Source organism: Schistocerca piceifrons, chromosome 3 (genome assembly GCF_021461385.2).
Source record: "Schistocerca piceifrons isolate TAMUIC-IGC-003096 chromosome 3, iqSchPice1.1, whole genome shotgun sequence".
NCBI lineage: Eukaryota > Metazoa > Arthropoda > Insecta > Orthoptera > Acrididae > Schistocerca > Schistocerca piceifrons.
In genome coordinates this window covers 373,153,649-373,177,657 of record NC_060140.1, presented here as the reverse complement: position 1 = coordinate 373,177,657, position 24,009 = coordinate 373,153,649, and the positions used below count along the sequence as shown (strand labels likewise).

Sequence of the window (24,009 nt, the reverse complement as noted above, 5' to 3'; positions counted from 1 at the left end):
AATAGATATTAAAAACTAGTTTCCACAAACATGAATTATTTACATGAGCAATCCTTCCACCCCACCCCACCACCACCACTATGCAAACTTTTAATAGATATTAAAGGCAGGTTTCCAAACATTTGTATTACTTATATGTGCAATCCTTCCAACCTCCATCCTATCACCACACCACCACCAGAATAGAACAGAAATATCTGTACTCAATGAACACTGGTCTTGTTAAGTCAACTTGTGGAAACACCATACTTGCCTTCCCCACTGTCATGCCAAATTGCATCTAAGTTATAAAAGTTAAAATAACTACTTGTAGGTGAAAGCTTTTACAGTGTTGATGAGTACATGAATTTTATAAAATTGGGGACATCCATAACTTAAGTTAAACGTAGGTATGTGTCCCTGAATACCCTGGATGTAATGTAAATTTAGAATTTGTTAGGTTTATGTACTTGGTTGTCTGTACGATCTGCATCTGTCTCGTTTGCTTGTCTTTATGTATTTAATCATCTGTATGTTTTGTATACTGATACTATTATATAAGTTATTTTGTATCGACATATGACGAGTGCTATGTCATTGAATATGGTTAAATGGATGATCAATAAATATCAAAAGCTAATTTTATTCCATATATGAAATAAAAATTGTTAAGATAACTATGAAACTCGTATACAAACGCTACGGTTATGGGTGTTGCTAATGGCAAAAGCTTTTGTTTCTAGTTTGTTTGAAAATAGTTCATTCGAGTGGCGATACATCGACGAGATTGAAACTCTGTGTGTTCTTTGTTCTTTCCAGAGTTTCATTAGTAAATGTAATATCTTAATTGAAATGCTTTGTGTTGTTTATTTTGTGTGTTTGAGTGTTGTGTTAATAACTTGCGTTATGGAGTTTATTGTTGCTAGTGTGGACAACGTAAAGTTTGACATTGAAATTGCCTTGGAGGAGCAATATGGAGCTCTCCCATTACCGTTTGCGGGAATGGACAGTATGTATAATGTTGGACTGTGAAGTGACAGGCCCGAGTTCATTCTGTAACTTGTATCTTCTTCTTCTGCAGAATCTATTGCTGCTGTCTGCGAATTTTACCCAAAAGGAAATTGTGCTAAAGGTCCTGCCTGCCCTTTTCGACATGTTCGCGGTGACAGAACAATAGTCTGTAAACATTGGCTTCGTGGACTGTGCAAAAAAGGAGACCAATGTGAATTTTTGCACGAATATGACATGAGTAAAATGCCAGAATGTTATTTTTATTCAAGATTTAGTAAGTTCAATAAGTATTTTTTATTTATTTACGTTTCAGAGCTATATGCAAGTGCATTATACATCGTTATCTACTCTTTGATTTGCAGATGCCTGTCACAACAAAGAGTGCCCATTTTTACATATTGACCCAGAAAGTAAAATTAAAGACTGCCCATGGTATGACAGAGGATTTTGTAGACATGGCCCAAATTGTCGGCATAGACACGTAAGAAGAGTCTTGTGTATGAACTACTTAGCAGGACTCTGTCTTGACGGACCAGAATGCAAATTTATGCAGTGAGTATATTTGTTGCTTAGGAACAGATTAAGTTCGTTTTGATATTGTGAACAATTTATAAATGTGCTTTGCGTTGTTTTAGTTGTATAAACAAGGCGAGCGCAAGCCATTGTCCTGAACTCAGTGTGTGTAACTCGCAGCAATTGTAATATCAACATTTTGTGGCTGAATAATTTTTAGGCAGTTTGTGCTTCGTACACAGAGGGGGCTCATTACAATCATCAAAAGTGTCAGTATCCTGCTTTTTATGAAGACCGTCAGTATCCTGCTTTTTTTTATGAAGAGATGTTTGAGATACTATTATTTTTATTTCTACACATTTTAAATGAAAAATATAGATAAAGAATGTAGGTAGTACATTCAAGTGCATCAGAATGACTTGTGTAAAAATTGTAACATTCCTCTGCTGCGACTATTGATAATTTCTTGCTACTCTGCCCCAAGAAAAAAAGGGTGCCATTGTTGATGTAAATGTGACAATTATATTCCCTTCCACACTGCCAACCCTTCCCCTGAAATCTTGTTTGTGCTGGCAGAAAATCTTGTTTTTGGTGGCAGGCTGATCTATAGCACATTTCTAAATGTTTTCATAGCCTGAAATTTCTTACCCCAACCCATGGCACTACTCACTCTTGCTTTAGTCATGTCTTTATCAGTTTTTGATGTTTCATTAAACTTGTTGATATGAAGAGTTGTGGCTTGCAATTTTAGTTGCATTTTTAATGATGTTGTGTCACTTTGTGATTGCTATCAAGTAAAACTGATCTGTGCTATGGAGGTAGCGTCAGTCATTTTGAAGTATAATGGTGTAGAACACTTGAGTAATTTTTTATGTTTATTGGAAGTGCTAGTGAGACACACACCTCATGCACTGTAGAGAGAAAAAGTTTAAAGTCACCCAGACTCGAACTGTTCTCTTCCTTTCCTTTGGACTCTATGTACACAACACCTTTCTATTTAAGTAGCTAGGTAACATGTACTTAAGTGGTTACAATACATGCCCATTGACTATAAATGATACCAGTTGTCTTCATATTTCTCTTGCACCTCTATCTGAAACAAAAATGAAGTCTATGAACAGGCCATGTGAACTCTTTGCTCCTGCAGAAGACTTGTGTTTGGGGCTTTATTGCTCCATTACATTTTGAACTATTCTCTGAGACTAAGTGGAGTTTCAGATTGATGGTGGCAGTCTTTCGAATGAGACCCTCTTATTCCTTGTAGCCAATGTATATGAAACAGTTACAACATTTCATGTGGAATGTAAAATGGTGCACCTTTCCTATTTGTTTATTTATTTATTCAGTTTGCATGGTATATTGTATTGTTCTCCAATTCAAGAAGTCATTTACCTTCACATTTTCACTAAAGGAAGCAGAAGAGACCTACCTAGCTTGTGCAGCCAGTTAGAAGCTGCCCGATGAGGCACAAGTAGTCCTCTTGCTTGGAGTTATGCCTGATGCTTGTGCCATATGCCAATCAGCTGGAACTTCCATTTGTCATGTCCATGTGTTGTCAACTGATGTGTTGATATCACTAGCCATCTCTTTTAGAGTGCTACTGCCTCCAGTTAGGATATGAGAAGAGATAATGGTCACTGCATATGTGGCATTCAGCTGGCTACACATGCCTCTCAGCTTGTGCCAAATAGCAAGCAACTCGGGCAGTTCAGTCTTTTTTGACTGGTATGGGTTTGGCAAACCATGGTTTCATGAGCTGGGGGCTAGTCAATGCCAGCCGTCATACGTAAGCATAAGCTGTGTGCATGCTTCTGTGACCATGATGTGGTGCTGCAGTGGATCATTGTGTGTCACAGGAAATGGGGACCATGACTTAACTACCTAGATATCGAGGACTGTAGGAACTAATATAAAAAAATAAATCTCAACCTTTAGGATGTGCTAATTGCCAATGAGGTGAATGGCAGTTGAGACAGAACATTCGCTCCCAGGTAACATTTGGGGCACCTGCTGTGCCACAGTTGTATAGGGCTTACCCAGGCAAGTGAGACTATGTTTGGATGGGCACTTAGTTTCCCTGACAGGTCTTGGACACAGCATTCCATCCTGACATTCTCAAAAAATCACTCCAAATAGTTTTTGTGGTCCATTAGGCAGTACTTACGGGACAACTGAATGGCTAGTTTTTTTTTAAACTGGCTTTTTCGGTTGAACGAAACAAGTCTCCGTGGCCACGTCAGCTGTATGAAATTTGTTTGTCACTCTCCGGATATGAGTGTTCTCGCTTAATGGAGACATCTGACTGACAAGTCTCTGAAAATTATGTCAGTTATATTGTTATATGAATGTTTTCAGTAAGTCTCCACATTTCAGTGATTTCACTTAGCCTACATATTTTTTCAGCCATTTTGGTGACAAATAACATATATTATTTCAAGGAGAAGTGAATAAAAAGTGTAGTTCTATAACAGAGCACAGTCAACAATACTGATTTGACAGTGCCAAAATGATTGAATGTTTCTGCTCTGAACTGAATGCATCAGGTATCAGACAAGTGCAGCTGTCACTCATAGCAATGCAGCCTACTTTTGATCCAACAGTCACCAACATTCCATACCATTGCTCGTCCTTCAGTGGAGTAACTATTCAGAAGTAAACTGCTAGTAAGGAGGCCATTAAGGGTTTGCATGAATCAGGGTCTAGTGGTCCTTAATGAGAACGATATTTCTGTGCTTAATCAAGGTAAGACTCATTTGCTGCTCTGGTTAATAAGCAGACCCAAAATGATTGTAGAATTACCAGTGTCCAAAAAGAGTTGTACCCCATTCTGTATTTTTAAATTGTTTTTACAGATTTTTTTATCTGAGTATTGCTTCTGTGTTGTAGTTTATGCTGGTGGGTCAAAGCAAGGGGATTCCAATGGCTGTGCTGTATTATTTGCAGGATATGCTTTCAAGTTTTGCTTACGTAAGAGATTCCCAGTATATATGTGATATTGAGGGTGCTGGAGCAGAATTGATGTAATCATGCTACAAAATGTAATCATGCTCATCTACACTGACTCCCTATGTGCCCTTTAATAGGCTGTCCATCACATATACACAGCAGGAAGATATATTCAGATGATCTACCATGTCAGTTCCACTTGTAGAGGCAGGGCAAAGTGGTGTCATTTAGCTTGGTCTCAGGAACATGAGAATGCAGGATAGTGAAGCAGCTAAGGATCCTTGATTGGAAAATCCATTTCATAAAGTGCTGCTACTGTACAAGCACTTACCTTGCTTTTGAGACACAGTATCATCCTTCTATGAGGGGAGTGGTTAGTGTCGAGAAACAAGAAGCTTCAGTTGGTGAAACAAAAAACACAGTCATGGCATTCCTCCTCTTGGGCACTGAGGCAGAAGGAAATACTTTTAATCCACCTCAAGATAGAGAACTGTCATCTGACATGTATTCCTCCTCTGATGAGGGGACCCACCAGTATACAGTGCTTGTGGTGCACAGATATCTGTGCACCACATTTTAACAGAATGTGTTTTACATACAGTTATAAGAGACATGAGTGCAGTGCTCCTTTTGCAGCAACAGCCAATGGATTACAAATTCAGCAGAATTGATGTAAAGCTCAAGCCTTGTTGTCAATTTATAAAAAAGTTATATTAAGTAATTTTGTATTGTAACTTAATCAAAAAAGTCCTTAAAACTTCTCATGGTATGGATGCATTAATCCAACATGTGAAATATTATAATTACTATTTACTTTTAAAAAGAACATTTTGTGGGACTGTGTTTTAAGATCCATTTTACTCAGCAATCTCGTTGCATGTTTTATGCGCCCAACACGCTCACCTAGAAGCTACTAGATGTTTAGTATTACTTAAACAAACTTAATTGTGATTATTTACTATCTGTAAGTTTTTTCATAATTGGAAAGCATAAACTCGAGGAAATAAGAGACATCACTCTAATTTCATCTTTGCTACTGTGCTTGTAATTATATTCCCAAATTGCAGAGAGCAGTTTGCTACTAATAAAAATTTACAAAGACTCCTAACAGATAAGTCTATACTATAAAGCCTAACATCAGTAAATTAACATCGAAATACCAGTGGAGTGAGGTGCCTGACAATAGACATGGGGCAGTGAAGCTATGTTTAGTGCCAGCATGGAGTTCTTCAAGTGGATCCTACATTTACCAAAAACAGAAAGAAATAACTTTTTATTTGTGCTCCTCTAGCTGATTTCCCTGCTTTATCCTGTTACTTGTTTTCATGTCACCCATTCTCACTGTTACCTCACCTGTAGAGTGAGCCCTTAAGACATATGGATTCGAAATTTTCATCTTGCACTTTTTTTCCATATCACCACCACCACCACTGCCTGCATGCAACTCCAACCCTGACACACACACACACACACACACACACACACACACACACACACACACAGAGAGAGAGAGAGAGAGAGAGAGAGAGAGAGAGAGAGAGAGAGAGAGAGAGGAGGGGGGGGGGGGTGTCATACATGTCTTACCCCCAAGGTTTTTTCCAAGTAGTGAGTGATATGTGTACCAAGTTAAGATGAAATTTTTCCATACATCTTCTTTCTTTACATGTCACCGCCCGCCCACACCCATTCCTATGGATCAATTTCCATCAGGACTATCTCCATTCTGACCACCAACCATGAATATTATGGATTTTACACTGATGTTAATCATTTTCTACTGTTTTTGTCTCCCTTTTGCCCCTAACCAAATCTCTGTGGATGAAATTTCATCAGAACAGTTACCAATCAGCCTGGCAGTACCAAAAACTAAGGATTCAACATTAATATAAGTTGCACTATTTGAAAAAGTCACTTCTTTCCATCCTCACACACAGCTGGGGTTTAAAGGTAACCATTCGCTGTCTACACTGAGGTGACAAAAGTCATGAGATAGTGATGTACACACATGCAAATGGTGGTAGTATCATGTACACGAGGTATAAATGGTCATTGCACTGGCAGTGTGTCATTTGTTTTTGGGTGATTCATGTGAAAAGGTTTAAAATGTGATTATGGCCACATGACGGGAATTAACAGACTTTGAATGCAGAATGGTGGTTGGAGCTAGATGCATGGGACACTCCATTTTGGGAATCGTAAGGGAATGCAATATTCTGACATACACAGTGTCAAGGGGATGTACAACGAAAGTATGTGTTAGGACAGTGCAGCTAAATTTGGCATTGGAAATGAAATGAGCGTTTGGCGTCAGTGGCCGGGAGGCCCCTCGCGGGGCAGGTCCGGCCGCCATATCGCAGGTCTTATTACATTCGGCGCCACATTGGGCGACCTGCACGCCGGATGGGGATGAAATGATGATGAACACAACACAACACCCAGTCCCTGAGCGGAGAAAATCTCCGACCCAGCCGGGAATCGAACCCGGGCCCAGAGGACGGCAATCCGTCACGCTGACCACTCAGCTACTGGGGCGGACAATTTGGCATTAATGGGCTGTGGCAGCAGATAGCTGCCACGAGTGCCTTTGCTAACAGCACGACATCGCCGGTAGCACCTCTCCTGGGCTCAAGACCATATCAGTGGGATCGTAGACTACTGGAAAACAGTGGCCTGGTCAGATGAGTCCCAATTTTAGCTGGTAAGAGCTGATGGTAGGGTTAGAGTGTAAACAGACCTCATGAAGCCATGGACCCAGGTTGTCAACAAGGCAGTATGCAAGCTGGTCGTGGCTGTGTAATGGTGTAGGCTGTGTTTATATGGAATGGACTGGGTCCTGTGGTCCATGTCTGGAAATGGTTATGAACAGCTACTTGGAAACCTTTGGCAGCCATTCACGGATGCCATGTTTCCAAACAAGGATGGAATTTTTATGGATATCAGTGTGCCATGTCAGCAGGTCACAATTGTTCACAATTGGTTTGAATAATGTTCTGGACAGTTTGAGCAAATGATTTAGCCACCCACCAGCGACATTGTCTGGAAATGGTTATGAACAGCTACTTGGGAACCTTTGGCAGCCATTCACGGATGCCATGTTTCCAAACAAGGATGGAATTTTTATGGATATCAGTGTGCCATGTCAGCAGGTCACAATTGTTCACAATTGGTTTGAATAATGTTCTGGACAGTTTGAGCAAATGATTTAGCCACCCACCAGCAACACTTTCACAATTATGGATGGCTTTAAAGGCAGCGTGGCTCAGTATTTATGCAGGTGACTTCCAGTGACTTGTTGAGTCCATGCCATGTTGAGTTGCTGCACTATCCTAGGCGAAAGGAAGTCAGACACAATATCAGAAGGTATCCCATGACTTTTGACACATCAGTGTAGTTTGTAATGTTGAGCAATCAACACATATATAAAATAAGGTTGAACTGATTGCTAAGCTTTCCCTTTGGGGGAACCAATAAACACACACCTATTAATATGATTCCGTTGTGCCGGTGTATGCAGCTTGACTGTTTTCTTGCCATTAATACCCTATATAACTTGCCAGAAGATTTAAATGATAATCAATTATTCAAAATAACTCTCTTCCACATTTTGTTATCTTTATATGTGATCTTTGACATTTGAGTTGAAAAAACTTGACCCAACACTAACACACAAGAGTCATCACTACTTTTCATTTTGAAACTTCCTGGTGGATTAAAACTCTATACCAGACTGAGATTCATAGCTGGGACCTGTGCCTTTATGGTCAAATTCTGTACTGCTTGAGCTATCCAAGCATTTGGGCCTTGCTTTCACAACTTCACTTTCACAGTACCTCTCTCCTACCTTCCAAACTTCACATAAGCTGTCCCACATACTGTGTGGGAGAGCTCAATCAGTAAAGCACAACAAAAGAGAGGTCCGTGGTTTGTGTACCAGTCTGGAAAACAGTTTTAATCTTCCAGAAAGTTCCAAATCAGTTTGCAGTCTGATGCTTACTGACCATCAACAGCGAATAAAACTTTACTCGAAACCCCCTTTCATTCATCCCCACATTTGGTTATATACTATTGGTCTATCTCGTATTTTAATCATCCCCCTCACTCAGTAGTAACAGTACCCTTGCATAAAAAAAGTGAGTAAAAGCCATCACTGATGTTGGATAATATCTTGTAGGAGCCCGGAGTTTGCTGTAGTGAAGCATGGAACACACTTATATTGCTTAAGGAAACAATAATGCACGCTGGAGTGTGAATATGTTTAGAATTAAAACTAAAAATGTAGGTGACAGATTATCAGTGCCTTATAAATGTAATATTTGGAGCATACTACCAGCTGCTCTAAGGATTACGCAGCACACAGCCATGCACACACAATAACATTACAGGATTACCAATGTTTTGAGAGTCAACAGGAACAAATTTAACAGAGCAGTGGAAGTGTCGCTATGTGTTTCAGATGCATAATTTTAAGATATTTCTCATACCTACGCATCATTTTTGGGTGACAAGAATTCACTAGTTTGTTTGATGAAATTCTACTGTTTCACGTCTTTCTCCAGTGCAACTAAATTCATCTTGTAATGTGCCACTGATGAAAATATTGATGCAAGATTCAAAATTATTTCTGTAACATTTTTCTCCAAAGATTACAATTATGTGATAATTTAAATTAGGGAATTTGAACGGTTACAGGTTCACCTGGGTCATATTTTGAGAGACAGGGACAAGGACAGTAATCTGACACTGATTGCTCCTTACTATGTCATTCTACTTCTTAAAAGTGAAGGAAGGACATATGCAAGCAAACTCATTAAATATTAAATACACATTGTTGTTTTAGTAGAGTGATGGTTATGACATGTAGTTTTACTTTGTGGTAGCTCATCAGTTTTTTCTTTGTTCCTGCTTTTGTTTCAGTCCACGATTTGAACTTCCAGCAACAGATGTCCAACAAAAAGATGGGAAGAAGGTTATTATTACTTGCCATTACTGTGGAGAAACAGGACATAAAGCATTGTTTTGCAATAAAATGCCACCTGACATGCGGGATGTGCAGTCTAAACAAGAGGAATTGAGGGTATTTCGTCTACATGCTATTTTTACTTTACAGGCTTTTATATTTATTGAGTGATGATTATTTTCACAGAAGAAAATTGATGGTTGATGCTGAAAGACTGTTGTTGTTATGGTCTTCAGTCCAGAGACTGTTTGATGCAGCTCTCCATGCTACTGTATCCTGTGCAAGCTTCTCCATCTCCAAGTAACTACTGCAACCTGCATCCTTCTGAATCTGCTTAGTGTATTCATCTCTTGGTCTTCCTCTAAGATTTTTACCCTCCACGCTGCCCTCCAATACTAAACTGGTGATCCCTTGATGCCTCAGAACATGTCCTGCCAACTGATCCCCTCTTCTAGTCAAGTTGTACCACAAATTCCTCCTCTCCCAAATTCTACTCAGTACCTCCTCATTAGTTACGTGATCTACCCATCTAATCTTCAGAATTCCGTAGCACCACATTTCAAAAGCTTCTAGTCTCTTCTTGTCTAAACTATTTATCATCCACGTTTCACTTCCATACATGGCTACACTCCATACAAATACTTTCAGAAACGACTTCCTGACACTTAAATCTATACTTGATGTTCACAAATTTCTCTTCTTCAGAAACACTTTCCTTGCCATAGGTAGTCTGCTTTTTATATCCTCTCTGCTTCGACCATCATCAGTTATTTTGCTCCACAAATAGCAAAACTGAACTACTACTGATTTCCAAATCTAGTTCCTTCAGCATCACCTGATTTAAATCAACTACATTCCATTATCCTTGCTTTGCATTTGTTGATGTTCATCTTATATCCTCCTTTAAATACATTGTACATTCCGTTCAGCTGCTCTTCCAGGTCCTTTGCTGTCTCTGACAGAATTACAGTGTCGTCGGCAAACCTCAAAATTTTTATTTCTCCTCCTACTCCAAATTTTTCTTTTGTTTCCTTTACTGCTTGCCCAATATACAGATTAAATAACATTACCAAGCAAGGTGGCGCAGTGGTTAGACACTGGACTCGCATTCGAGAGGACGACGGTTCAATCCCGCGTCCGGCCATCCTGATTTAGGTTTTCCGTGATTTCCCTAAATCGCTCCAGGCAAATGCCGGGTTGGTTCCTTTGAAAGGGCACGGCCGACTTCCTTCCCCGTCCTTCCCTAATCCGATGAGACCGATGACCTCGCTGTCTGGTCTCCTTCCCCGAAACAACCAACCAACCAACCAAATAACATTGGGGATGGGCTACAGTCCTGTCTCACTCCCTTCCCAACCACTGCTTCCCTTTCATGCCCCTCGACTCTTATAACTGCCATCTGGTTTCTGTACAAATTGTAAATAGCCTTCCGCTCCCTGTATTTTACCCCTGCCACCTTCAGAATTTGAAAGAGAGTATTCCAGTCAACATTGTCAAAAGCTTTCTCTAAGTCTACAAATGCTAGAAACGTAGGTTTGCTTTCCTTAATCTATCTTCCAAGATAAGTCATAGGGTCAGTATTGCCTCACATGTTCCAACATTTCTACAGAATCCAAACTGATCCTCCCCGAGGTCAGCTTCTACCAGTTTTTCCATTTGTCTGAAAAGAATTCTGTTAGTATTTTTTCCATTCGTCTGTAAACAATTCGTGTTAGTATTTTGCAACCGTGACTTAGTTTACTGATAGTTCAGTAATTTTCACACCTGTCACTATCTGCTTTCTTTGGTATTGGAATTACTGTATTCTTCTTGAAGTCTGAGGGTATTTCGCCTGTCTCATACATCTTGCTCACCAGATGGTAGAGTTTTGCCAGGGCTGGCTCTCCCAAGGCTATCAGTAGTTCTAATGGAATGCTGTCTACTCCCAGTGTTTTGAGTTAGGTCTTTCAGTGCTCTGTCAAATTCTTCATGCAGTATCATATCTTCCTTTCCAACTTCATCTGCCGCCTGTGGGTCCGGGGGTTAGAATAGGCTCGAGGTATTCCTGCCTGTTGTAAGAGGCAACTAAAAGGAGTTTCACATGTTTTGGCCTTTATGTGATGGTCCCCTGTTGGGTTTGACTTCCATTCTTCAAAATTTTCCTGAAGGTCGAGCCAGTTGGGGAATGGTGCCTTACATGGTGCATTGTGTCCATCGTGCATTGAGATCTTTAGCCCACTTTCTCGTCCTCACGTTGCAGTCCCACCCATTCTCCATCTCTTGGGTGGGGACACCTTTCTGGGTGTGTTTTCCACCATGCAGTATGCAGTGTCGCTTCCTGCATCGACGATGACCATGGACTAATTTTGCACCTGATGTCCAGCATGGTAGCTAGTCCGTTTTGCTGGGGCCGCCATGTACCCTGCTGATGCCTGCACCGTTAACTCCTCACATATGCCAAGGGGTAGATACCCATACCCCTGGGGCATCGGGACTCCTGGCAATGGCCGTCCTGCCAGGTGTCCTTTGCTGCGGTTGGGTGGCGCCTGTGGGGAACGCACCTGGTCAGAATGGGTGGCATCTGGCCGGATGACAAGCGATGAAGTGTAGTCCATCATCTCTTGCTAGTGGTGGAACACCAGCAGTCTCTAAGCTTTCACAAGCTCAATTCAACGCACAGAGGTACCACCCCAAATCGTTTTCCTCCGTGGCCACACCATGGGAGGAACGTCAGGCTAAGGATGGCAGGGGATCTTATTCGCCCTGGTACCTTGTATGTTTGAGAGCTGATGGGGAATCTTCCATGACGATGAAGCTTCAGTTTTTTGTTGAGCATTTAGAGGACAAGTTTGGGGAGGTGGTGGGCTTGTCCAAAATGTATCATATTTCACAGGGACCTTCTTTTGCAGTCTGGCGATGAGCTGTGCGCCAATTTAGAGCAACGAGGTGTACATTTTGTCCGGCGTATCCACCAGGGTCTGAGGGATAATCAAGTTGCCACCGGTGCCTTCATCTTGGTCTTTGAGGGTGATACATTGCCCGAGAAGGTCAAGGTGATGGTCTACCGCTGTGATGTAAAGCCCTATATCCCTCCCCCGATGCGGTGCTGGAAGTTCGGCCATATGTCTCCCCACTGTACGTCCAGCATCACATGTTCAGATTGCAGACGCCAATCACATCCCAATACTCCATGTGCCCTGCCTCCCATCTGTGTCTACTTTGGAGGGCACCATTCGCCTTGCTCGCCAGACTGCAGGATTCTCCAGAAAGAAAGGAAAATCATGGACCACAAGACGCTGAGCCGACTGACCTACACTGAGCCTAAGAGGAAATAAGAACAACTCCATCCTGTGCGAATGACTTCCTCTTATGCCGCTGCTACAACAGTTCTGGCACCATCAGCTCTGCCAACCCCAGAGCCAGAAGACCACACTTGTCTCCTTGATGGTGGGGGGGGGGGGGGGGGGCATTTCTCTCTCTGTTGCTCCTGCACCACATACTTTGGGAGCAACATCCACTAACCATCGGGGACGTAAGTCTTCTTTGGCTTCTCTCGCTAGGAAGGGGTCCCTTGGGTCACTCCCTTCCCAGGTTTCTGCTACTGGCAAAGATGACACCTGCCAGCAGCTGGTCGTAGGGCATCACGCTCATCCTCAGTCCTGGAGACTGAGCCAGCGAAGTCCTCCCAGCCAGGGAAACCCAAGGAGCAGTGAGAGAAATCCAAAAAGAAAACCCCTAAGACCAAGGAAATTGCGGTGGCATCCACACCACGGCAACCTACCAGCTGTGTGTCTGAGGATGGGTTGGAGATTTTGGCGTCTACTGAGGACCTAGATCTCACCAGACCCTCTGACACAATGGTTATAAACTGCTCAGGCAATAAGTTGGTGGCAGCAGGTGACTCTGAGGTGTAAACTACCTCATTGAATGTTCCATGCCTTCCCAGTCTCAAGATGACGTCATCCTCCAGTGGAACTGAGGCAGGTTTTTCCACCGCCTGGCTGAGATACGGTAACTGTTAAGCTTTATACCTGCTGTCTGCATTGCTCTCCAGGAAACCTGGTTCCCGGCAACGCGGACCCCTGCCCTCCGCGGCTATAAGGGATATTACAGGAACCATTAGTGACTATAATTGAGTGTCAGGTGGAGTTTGCGTTTATGTCCTAAGTTCAGTCTGTAGTGAACCTGTGCTCTTTCAAATCTCTCTTGAAGCTATGGCTGTCAGAATAAGGACAACACAGGAAATAACTGTCTGCAGTGTATATTTTCCTCCGGATGGTGCTGTACCCCTGAATGTATTAGCTGCACTGATTGATCAACTCCCTAAACCTTTTCTACTTTTTGGAGATTTTAATGCCCATTACCCCTTGTGGGGTGGCACCGTGCTTATTGGCTGAGCTAGAGATGTCAAAACTTTACTGTCTCAATTTGACCTCTGCCTCTTAAATACCGGGGCCGCCACACATTTCAGTGTTACTCATGGTAGTTACTCGGCTATTGATTTATCACTTTGCAGCCCAGGACTTCTCCCATCTGTCCACAGGAGAGCACATGATGACCTGTGTGGTAGTGACCACTTCCCCATTATCCTGTCACTGCCCCAGCGTCAGGCCCACAGACACCTGCCCATATGGGCTTTAAACACGAGGGGCTGGGAAACTTTTACCTTTGCTGCCACCGTTGAATCTCCCCCACATGGTAGCAGTGATGTGATGGTTGAGTAAGTGACTACAACAATTGTTTCTGTGGCAGAAAACACGATCCCTCACTCTTTAGGGTGCCTGAGGCGCAAGGCAGTGTCTTGGTGTCCACTGGAAGTCGCTGAAGCAATTAAGGATTGTCGGCGAGCTCTACAGCGGCACCCTGCCCTGGAGCACCTCATAGCCTTTAAACAGCTTCGTGCTCGCGTTTGCCAATTTATCAAACGACGGAAGCAGGAATGTTGGGAGAGATACATTTTGACCATTGGATGCTATACGTCACCTTCCCAAGTCTGGGTAAATATGAAACGTGTTTTTGGGTACCAGACCCCAACAGGTGTTCCCAGTGTTACCATAAATGGTGTGCTATCTACCGACGCAAACGCGATTACCAAGCACTTTGCTCAAGCCTCTGTTAGAGAATTACCCCCCCCCCCCCCCCCCACCAGCCTTTCACACTGTCAAACGGTGGCTGGAAGGGAACATCCTCTCATTCACTACACGCCACAGTGAATCCTATAACCCCCCATTTACAGAGAGGATGCTCCTCAGTGCCCTTGCACATTGCCCCGACACAGCTCCTAGGCCTGATCGGAACCACAGCCAGATGATTAAATATCTCTCATCTGACTACAAGTGATATCTCCTCATCATCTTCAACCGAATCTGGTGCGATGGCGTCTTTTCACCGCAATGCCGGGAGAGCACCATAATTCTGTTGCTCAAACCCCTTAAAAACTCACTTGATGTGGATAGCTATCGGCATAACAGCCTCACCAACATTCTTTGTAAGCTGCTGGAATGTATGGTATGTCGGCAGTTGGGTTGGGTTGGGTCCCGGAGCCTAGTGGCTCCATGCCAGGGCGGTTTCCACCAGGGTCACTCTACCACTGATAATCTTGTGCTCCTCGAGTCTGCCATCCGAACAGCCTTTCCCAGATGCCAACACCTGGTTGCTGCCTTTTTTTATTTACGAAAAGCATATGACACGAGCTGGCGACATCATATCATTGCCACATTGTATGAGTGGGGTCTCCGGGGCCTGCTCTTGATTTTTATCCGAAACTTTCTGTCACTCTGTACTGTCTATGTTCAAGTTGGTGCCTCCCATAGTTCCATCCATATCCAGGAGAATGGAGTCCCACAGGGCTCTGTATTGAGTGTCTCTCTATTTTTAGTGCCCATTAACGGTCTAGCAGCAGCTGTCAGGCCCTCCTTCTTACCTTCCCTGTATCCAGATGACTTCTGCGTTTTGTACTGCTGCTCCAGTACTGGAGTTGCTGAGCGTCACCTACAGGGAGCAATTCACAAGGCACAGTCGTGGGCTTTAGCCCATGGCTTCCAGTTTTAGCCGCAAAGTCGTGTGTCTTGCACTTCTGTCAGTGTCGTACCGTTCACCTAGACCCAGAACTGTACCTTCATGATGATCCACTTACTGTAGTGGAGACATATCTTTTCTTAGGACTGATTTTCGACACTCAATTGACTTGGCTTCCTCATCTTTGTCAGCTTAAGCAGAAGTGCTGGCAGCACGTCAATGCCCTCCATTGCCTGAGCAACACCAATTGGGGTGCACACTGCTCTAGCTCTACAGAGCCCTTGTTCAATCCCAAATTGACTATGGGAGTGTGGTTTATGGTTCGGCAGCACCCTCAGCGCTGCATTTACTTGACCCTGTGCACCACTGTGGGGTTTGACTAGCAACAGAAGCTTTTAGGACGAGTCCGGTGACCAGCGTACTGCTGGAGGCTGGGGTCCCTCCATTGCAAATCAGACGTGCACAACTGCTCGCCAGTTACGTGGCACACATTCGTAGTTCTCTTCAGCATCCGAATTACTGTCTCCTTTTCCCGCCTGTGGCATTCCATCTCCCCCATCGGCAGCCCAAGTTGGGGCTAACGATTGCAGTTCGCATACGATCGCTTCTGTCTGAACTGGAGTCCTTGCCTGTACCACCTCTCCTCAAGGTCCATTCATGGACACCTCCATGGTGTACACCTCAGCCGCAGCTTCGTCTGGACCTTTTGCGTGGCCCTAAGGACTGCGTTAATTCTGCGGCTCTCTGCTGTCACTTCCTCTCGATTCTTGACGTGTTCCGAGGCTCTGAAGTGGTTTACACTGATGGCTGATGGTCGTGTTGGCTTTGCCTACGTTCACGGTGGCCATATTGAACAGCATTCCTTACCCGATGGCTGCAGTGTATTCACTACGGAGCTGGTGGCCATTTTTTGTGCACTTTAGTATCTCCGTTCATGCCTTGGAGAGTCTTTTCTTTTATGTACTGACTCCTTGAGCAGCCTGAAAACTTATCAATCAGTCCACGTCATCCTTTGGCAGCATCCATCCAGGAGTCCATCTATGCCCTGGAACGGTTCAGTCGTTCAATGAAGTTTGTCTGGATCCCTGGTCACGTTGGAATCCCAGGAAATGAACTTGCTGACAGGCTGGCCAAACACGCTACACGGAAACCGCTTCTGGAGACGGGCATCCCCGCAGCTGACCTGTGTTTGTTATTATGCTGCAAGGTTTTTCAGCTTTGGGAGACGGAATGGCAAAATCTCAGTACGCACAACAAACTGCCAGCCATTAAGGGGTCCACGAATGTGCATGACTGGGCAACCCACAGCTACCCCCGGCACCCTGAAGACCCACCACAGTGTCGGTGCGGTACCAGGTTTGACAGTGGTCCATATTCTTTTGCTCTGTCCTCCTTTGGCTGCCCTGCAACTTCGTCTTTGGTTGCCGGACTCGTAATCACTGATTTTAGCAGACAACGCCTCATTGGCTGATTTGATTGTACATTTCATCTGTGAGGGTGGGTTCTATCATTCAATCTGAATTTTAGCGCATGTCCTTTGTCCCTCTGTGTCCTCCACCCTAGTGCTTTTACGGTGAAGGTTTTAACGTGTTGCAGAGTGGCTGGCTTTTCCTTTTTATTTCCGTGGTCGGCCAACCACTGTAATCTGCTTCCTTGTTTTACTCTCTTTATCACTGTTTTTTGCACCTCTCTGTTGTTTTATTGTCCTCTTTTGTTCCTTTTAGTGTTCATTGCCTTTCCTTTGTTCTTGTGGTCATCCTTTCTTTGTGTTTTGTGTTATGTGTCTCATCTGTTTTATTCTCACACTTGTGGCATTGTTTTATTAGGAACAAGGGACCGATAACTTCGTAGTTTGGTCCCTTCCCCCCTCTTTTAAACCAACCAACCGTCTTCATCTACATCCTCTTCCATTTCCATAATATTGCCCTCAAGTACATAGCCCTTGTATAGACCCTCTATATACTCCTGCCACCTTTCTGCTTTCCTTTCTGTGCTTAGAACTGGTTTTCGGCCTGAGCTCTTGATATTCATACAAGTCGATCTCTTTTCTGCAAAGTTCTCTTTAATTTTCCAGTAGGCATACATGCCTCTACATCCTTACATTTGTCCTCATGCCATCCCTGCTTAGCCATTTTGCACTTCCTGTCGATCTCATTTTTGAGACGTTTGTATTCCTTTTTGCCTGCTTCATTTACTGCATTTTTATATTTTCTCCTTTGATCAATTAAATTCAATATCTCTTCTGTTACCCAAGGATTTATACTAGCCCTCGTCTTTTTACCTACTTGATCCTCTGCTGCCTTCACTATTTCATCTCTCAAAGCTACCCATTCTTTTTCTATTATATTTCTTTCCTCCATCTTGTCAATTGTTCCCTAATGCTCTCTCTGAAACTCTCCACAGTCTCTTTCAGTTTATTCAGGTCCCAGCTCTTTAAACTGATCAACACATTTATTAAAGGCTGCATATAAATTTCCACTCTATAAGCTAACCTCGGGGAAGATCAGTTTGGATTCCGAAGCAATGTAGAAACATGAGAGGCAAGATTGATCCTATGACTTATCTGAGAAGATACGTTAAGGAAAGGGAAACATACGTTTACAGCATTTATAGACTTAGATAAAGCTTTTGACAATGTTGACAGAACACTCTCTTTGAAATTCTGAAGGTAGCAGGGGTAAAATATAGGTAGCAAAATGTCGTTTACAATGTGTACAAAAGAGTAGCATAAAGGGAAGCAATGGTTGAGAAGGGAGTCAATCTGTACATTGGACAAGCAATAAAGGAAACTAAAGAAAAATTTTGAGTAGGAATTAAAGTTCAGGGAGAATAAATAAAAACAGAGAGGTTTGCCAGTTTCGCTGTAATTCTGTCAGAGACAGCAAAAGACGAAAGAGCAGTTGAAAGGAATGGGCAGTGTCTTTTGAAAACGATTAACGCAAAACAAGAATAATGGAATGTAGTCAAATTAAATCAGGTGATGATAAGGGAATCAGATTAGGAAATGAGACACTTGAAGTAATAGATGAGATTTACCAGTTGGGCAACAAAAGAACTGTTGATGGCTGAAATAGAGGGGATATAAAATGCAGACTGGGAATGGCAAGAAAAGTGTTTCTGAACAAGAAAAATTTGTTAATGTCAAATATAGGTTTAAGTGTTAGGAAGTCATTTCTGAAAGTATTTGTCTGTAATGTAGCCATGTATGGAAGTAAAACATTGATGATAAACAGTTTAGATCAAAAGAGAATAGAAGCTTTCGAAATGTGGTGCTACAGAAGAATGTTGAAGATTAGATCAGTAGATCACATAACTATTGAGGTGGTACTTAGAAGAACTGGGGAGACAAGAAATTTGTGGCACAACTTGACAAAAAGAAGGGATCAGTTGATAAGACATATTCTCAGATAGCAAGAGATCACTACTTTAGTATTGCAGGGAAGTGTGGGAAGAGGGGTTGGGTGAAGTAAAAATGTAGGAGGAGATCAAGCAGAGTCTGGAAGATGTAGGTTATTTGGAGGGGATAGAGTAGCATGGAGGGCTGCATCAGCCCATCTTCAGATTGTAGATGGCAACAACAATAGTTCTTGCAGCACTGTTGTGGATACTGCATGTAATAGCCTTTCTAAAGTAATGTTGCAAGTGTATGAAATGAAATGTCTGATTTCGATACTGTCACGATGTAAAAGCAGTATCGTCTTCAACAGTATTGTGAAAATGAAAGCTTGCTACTCATTGTAAAGATAACATGTTGAGTTGCAGACAGGTGGGCAGCTCGGACTACAATGCTGCTGTTGAGTATGAGTTGTATTTGCTTGTGTAAATGAATGTGTATGTATTTTCTTTTTTGAAGAAGGCTTTGGCCGAAAGCTAAATGTGTAACAGTTTTTTCCTTATGTCTGTTTGCAACTTAACATGTCTTCTTTATGTTGAGTAGCAGACTGTTCTTTTCCTGGTATTGTTGATATTCTACCCTGGGGTTTCCATTGTCTGATATCCTCTGCAGTGTTAGTAAAGACCTCCAGCCTTGAGATCCATCAGAGGCAATTAGCCCTTTAATATGTGTACCTTCTCAGCCCTCACATATTATTTCTCAACAGTCTTTTAATATGTTAATATCTTTAAAACAAACATCGCATTTTACATAAATGGTGATCCCTACCACCTGTGAAGAAGAACTCCTCACGTAGAAATGAAATAAGATGTAGCCTCTAAATATATATATTTAAATTTTATGGTTATGTGCAGTGAAATGTTTATGTGTAGCATATTAATTGGAAAAAATATGCATTTAGTATATAGATAACATGGGTATATGAACAGGACATTAAAAATGAGTAACACTGATGATACATAGCATGAATAGATGGAATGTGTTTGGTACACAGAAATAAAAAATTCATGTACAAAATACAGAATTTTTGTTAACTATATAATAAAGTGTGATTGAAGTAGATCTGATGAGAAATGATGCCAAATATTAACAATACCAATGAGTCCAGACTTGAGATTGTTTCCTGTTCAGTTGTTAAGGATGGTAGTTAATTTTGTTTGGTGATTTCAGTATTACCTTCTAAGTTGATTGTCCATGTAAAAGTGTGTTAATTGGTGTACTTATATTCCACAGCCTGAAGTAGAAAGTGTACTTTCTATAGTATTCTCATAGATTGTTCTCTAGTTTAAAGGCATACTGTGTGAAACACTTACTGAGTCATGTAATAAAACACAGTTATTGATATCTAGGCCGTGTCAGTTTACAAGGTAGCAAAAACATATTCAAAGATATGAGTCCATTTATAATGTAAATATTTAAAGTGAATCCTGGTGGAAGTTGTTGGCAAGAAGTCTACGACAGAGATATCTGTAATGGCAAACATAATACATTGCTACGAAGCTTCATCACATTCTTTGATAACTGTTTCCCGTTTATAAATTACAACCGTAAATAAAATACTAATAAGCAACCAGTTTGGTAAATTAATAGCATTAAAATATCATTTAGGAGAAAATGGGAGCACTATCATAATACAAAGTGTACTTACAGCCCAGCAAAGGAATTGTACCACAGACAAAACTAAAAAATATTGGAGAAGGTCATCAGGCATATTAAAACAGCAAATAACCTCTTCTGAATGGTCATTTCCTAAACAAAGTTAAAACAATATTTTGATTTGTGAAAGCAATGCCAGGATAGAAAGTGGATAATCAGCATATTACACCTCTTCCGTGGGAGTGTGATACTCTTACTGATCTACCAGAGATGTACATAAGTAATATGCCATTAAACACTTTCTTTCAATAATTGGCAAGTTAATACAGCACTTTTAAAAGTGTGTGTTTCAAGACAATTATGCCAAATGCAGCTACAAGAAACAACTAAGTAAGAAATTGAATCAGTTATTAACTAAGTGAGTATTAAGAGTTGTGTAAGTATGATGACACAGAAGAATGCTAAAGATTAGATGGTTAGGTCACGTAACTAATGAGGAAATACTGAATAGAATTGGGGAGAAAATTTGTGGTGTAACTTGAATAGAAGAAGAGATTGCTTGATAGGACGCATTCGGAGACATCAAGGGACCACCAGTTTAGTATTGGAAGGAAAACCGTAGAGGGAGACCAAGAGATGAATACAGTAAGCAGATACAGAAGGATGTAAGTTGCAGTAGTTATTTTAGATGTGAGACTTGCATAGGATAGGCTAGCACAGGGAGCTGCATCAAACCAGACTTTGGACTGAAGACCATAACAACAAGTATGATCAAATATCAAACAGCCTCATGAAGGTCGATGCATGCCATGTTACACAGTCAGTTGTGAAGTATGTTGTTTAGTTTCCACATAATACCCATTTGGAAAACCACTTTATAAAATGGAAGAAAGAAATTATGTATTTGCTGACAGGCCAGTATCCTTGCTATTAGTGAATTTCAATTCTACACCTAAGACATACTGTAAAGGTTTATCAGCTGTCATGACTTTCACCACAACCTGCTAGAGTTAAACATTGTATTTTTGAGGAGATGATCATGTATGTTTTGGATTCCTTAGTCTGCTTTCAGTTTCATCGTGAATATAAGGAAACTGCTTTTTCACCTTCAGCTACCCATGTTCTGTCGCCTGCCTTATCCCTGCCTACTCTGTCCAAAGCCACTACCTGCATTTTTCTGCCTATTGTGTCTTTGTGATAGTTTGTATTCCTTCACTCGGCAGTTTTTTTTCTATATGTATTAATTAACAGCAGTACCAATTATCTAGCAGTTAACCAAAGTAAGAAATACCATTTGTTGGCACACACAACTTTTGTAATAAGTCTCAAACATTAAAGCAATTGCGCTATGTTTCTTGCTGTTGTTGTGCCCTTGCTGAAGTTTTAAAAATCTCCTAGCTGAAATTGTACAATTTGTGTGTAATTTGAAAATAGTAACACACTTGATATGAAAACTGAAAATTCTGTGTGTGAGTGTGCACATGCATGTGTACTCTCTTCACTTCTGCCTTTTCTTCTTCATTTTCATACTCGCTTAATTCTTTAATAATATCTCTAGATCATGACTATCTGCAGATGCTAGTTTGTCATGTTTAATTTTTTTTTACAGACAAAAAATCTCATGTATGTTGGAAAAGAAGGAAATGAAGATGCCAATTCTCCAAAGCCGCCTCAGAAGCCTCTAGAAGAAGTGACATGTTTCAAGTGTGGGTGTAAAGGACATTACGCAAACAAGTGCCCAAAGGGGCACTTGGCATTTTTAAGCCAAAGCCAGAATCCTCCTCCTCCTGGAGGATACCGACGGTAGCAGAAATGGGAATTTTTTGTGAATGAATAATTTTTCTTGTGTATGTCACATTTCAGAACTATTCAGTTTTATCACATTCATAATTGACTGTAATTTGCATTTATCATCATGTGATTACTGGCAGTATTAATTTAAGGAAATAGATATGTAACGTTCGTGCGTCTAAAGGAGTGATTTCTGTTTGTGAATGCCAAACTACTGTGATATTTGGAAGGTATTACAATTAATTAATCGTTTGTACACCGACCTCTTCTCACTTGGTACTTGGCTGTGAAGGGGCATCATTCTTAGTTGTTTTTAAATGACTTTGCAAAGTACAGAAATATGATAGAAACATGGTTACTGCATCATGTAAAAGTGAAATGTAAGTGCATTACATAAATGTGAGTTTATTTTAGTATATAAAATTCAAATAGACAATATAATTATTCGTGAAGAGAAACGTTTTACATGCTCTCTCTCTCTCTCTCTCTCTCTCTCTCTCTCTCTCTCTCTCTCTCTCCAGCAGTACAATAATTATTTTGTCTGTATTCTTAAAAACAGTACAGGAATGTTTAAAACTATGTAACTGAAAGTGAGAATATTTTTTTGTTGTTTAAGTGCGAGTATGTTTGGTTTTGTGATCACGGAAGTTCTCTGAGATGTGAAACCCATGTTGTCTTTACACCACCATCTACTCTATTCTGATGGAGCAGCAAATTGTGGCCTTTTTAGTGGGAAGTGTAACTTTTATCAGAAAAATAGTGTACAAATATTTTGTCAATTTGTGTGAATGAAATATATTGTTGTAAATATCCCTTTTTCAGCCAGTTTCTTCCCTACTGTCTTGCGCTACCAGTGTACTGATTAATTTCAGTGTTTATGTTTTAGATCATGCACTCATCAAAGAAATGAGCAGGATAGTCAAACTCTTCTCTGCCATTTGAAAAATCTGAGGCTCCACTGATTTCTATCTGGAACACCAGCAGTATTGACTGATTGTCAAGATCTGACTAGTTTTGCTCTTATTTCCCTAGATGACCAATGGTGACTGAAGGTCTGGACCATCATGTGAATAGGGAAAGAATACTTAAATCTGTATACAGAAGACAAATGGAAATGAAATTGTGAACAATGCTCACAATACAAGGGGTGTCAAAAATTTACAAGATTAGCTCTTTTTGCAAGATAGTATTTTATTATTATTAATATGGGCAATTCTCCCTTAAGGAGAGCACTAAAACTATCATTTTTCGTTCTCTGTCTCTTTCTTCTGAAAAAGTCTCATATTTTCACTTTTTTTCTTACTCTCTACTGTCCACTTCTTTCCTGCCCCCTGCCCTCCTCTCTCTCTCTCTCTCTCTCTCTCTCTCTCTCTCTCTGGGCGTTTGCTCAAATTTGTGCTTTCTGATTTTTTCCCCCTCTTTTCTTTTTTCTTATCTTTCACATTTTCTGTGGTGATGTTTAGTTGATTGAGGTCTTCTGTGGTTTCTTTTAGTCAGTTGGTTTTCACTGTATTAATTGTCACTATATTAAAAATGATTTTGGTGTGTCTGTCTCCATGCATCCTATTTGTGTGTGCATAGAACATTGCCCTTTCTTTGCTGATGTTGTTTGTAATTGTCTCTGTTTGTCCATACAGTTCTTTTGTCAATCTCTTTATCCAAATCTCCTCTTTTTGAACCAGCCCGTGGATCATTCTCAGCATTTTTTCTTTCTTGTTTTTGTGTGTCCTGTTTTGTTCTCCCCTTGATTTCTGTTGTTTCTGTGGTGGACAAGGCCTCTACTAAGACTACTGTATTTTAGTTCGTCATTTGCCATTGATGGAGA

The 24,009-nt window shown here is 41.3% G+C and overlaps 1 protein-coding gene across 1 annotated transcript; it reads left to right on the top strand.

The window, feature by feature from the left end:
* Positions 1–785: 785 nt before the first annotated feature.
* Positions 786–22,994, top strand: LOC124789413 (cleavage and polyadenylation specificity factor subunit 4). The gene is made up of 5 exons (XM_047256758.1): positions 786–988; positions 1,061–1,264; positions 1,353–1,542; positions 9,364–9,523; positions 22,003–22,994. The coding sequence occupies exons 1-5, from the start codon at positions 832–834 to the stop codon at positions 22,198–22,200; spliced, it is 909 nt and encodes a 302-aa protein (XP_047112714.1). The 5' UTR covers positions 786–831; the 3' UTR covers positions 22,201–22,994.
* The last annotated feature ends 1,015 nt before the right edge of the window (positions 22,995–24,009 follow it).

Coding starts and splice junctions, on each gene's coding strand:
- LOC124789413 (XM_047256758.1), top strand. CDS start 832: ATGCTTTGTGTTGTTTATTTTGTGTGTTTGAGTGTTGTGTTAATAACT. Junction 989..1,060: donor ACCGTTTGCGGGAATGGACA/GTATGTATAATG, acceptor CTTCTTCTGCAG/AATCTATTGCTGCTGTCTGC. Junction 9,524..22,002: donor CTAAACAAGAGGAATTGAGG/GTATTTCGTCTA, acceptor TTTTTTTTACAG/ACAAAAAATCTCATGTATGT.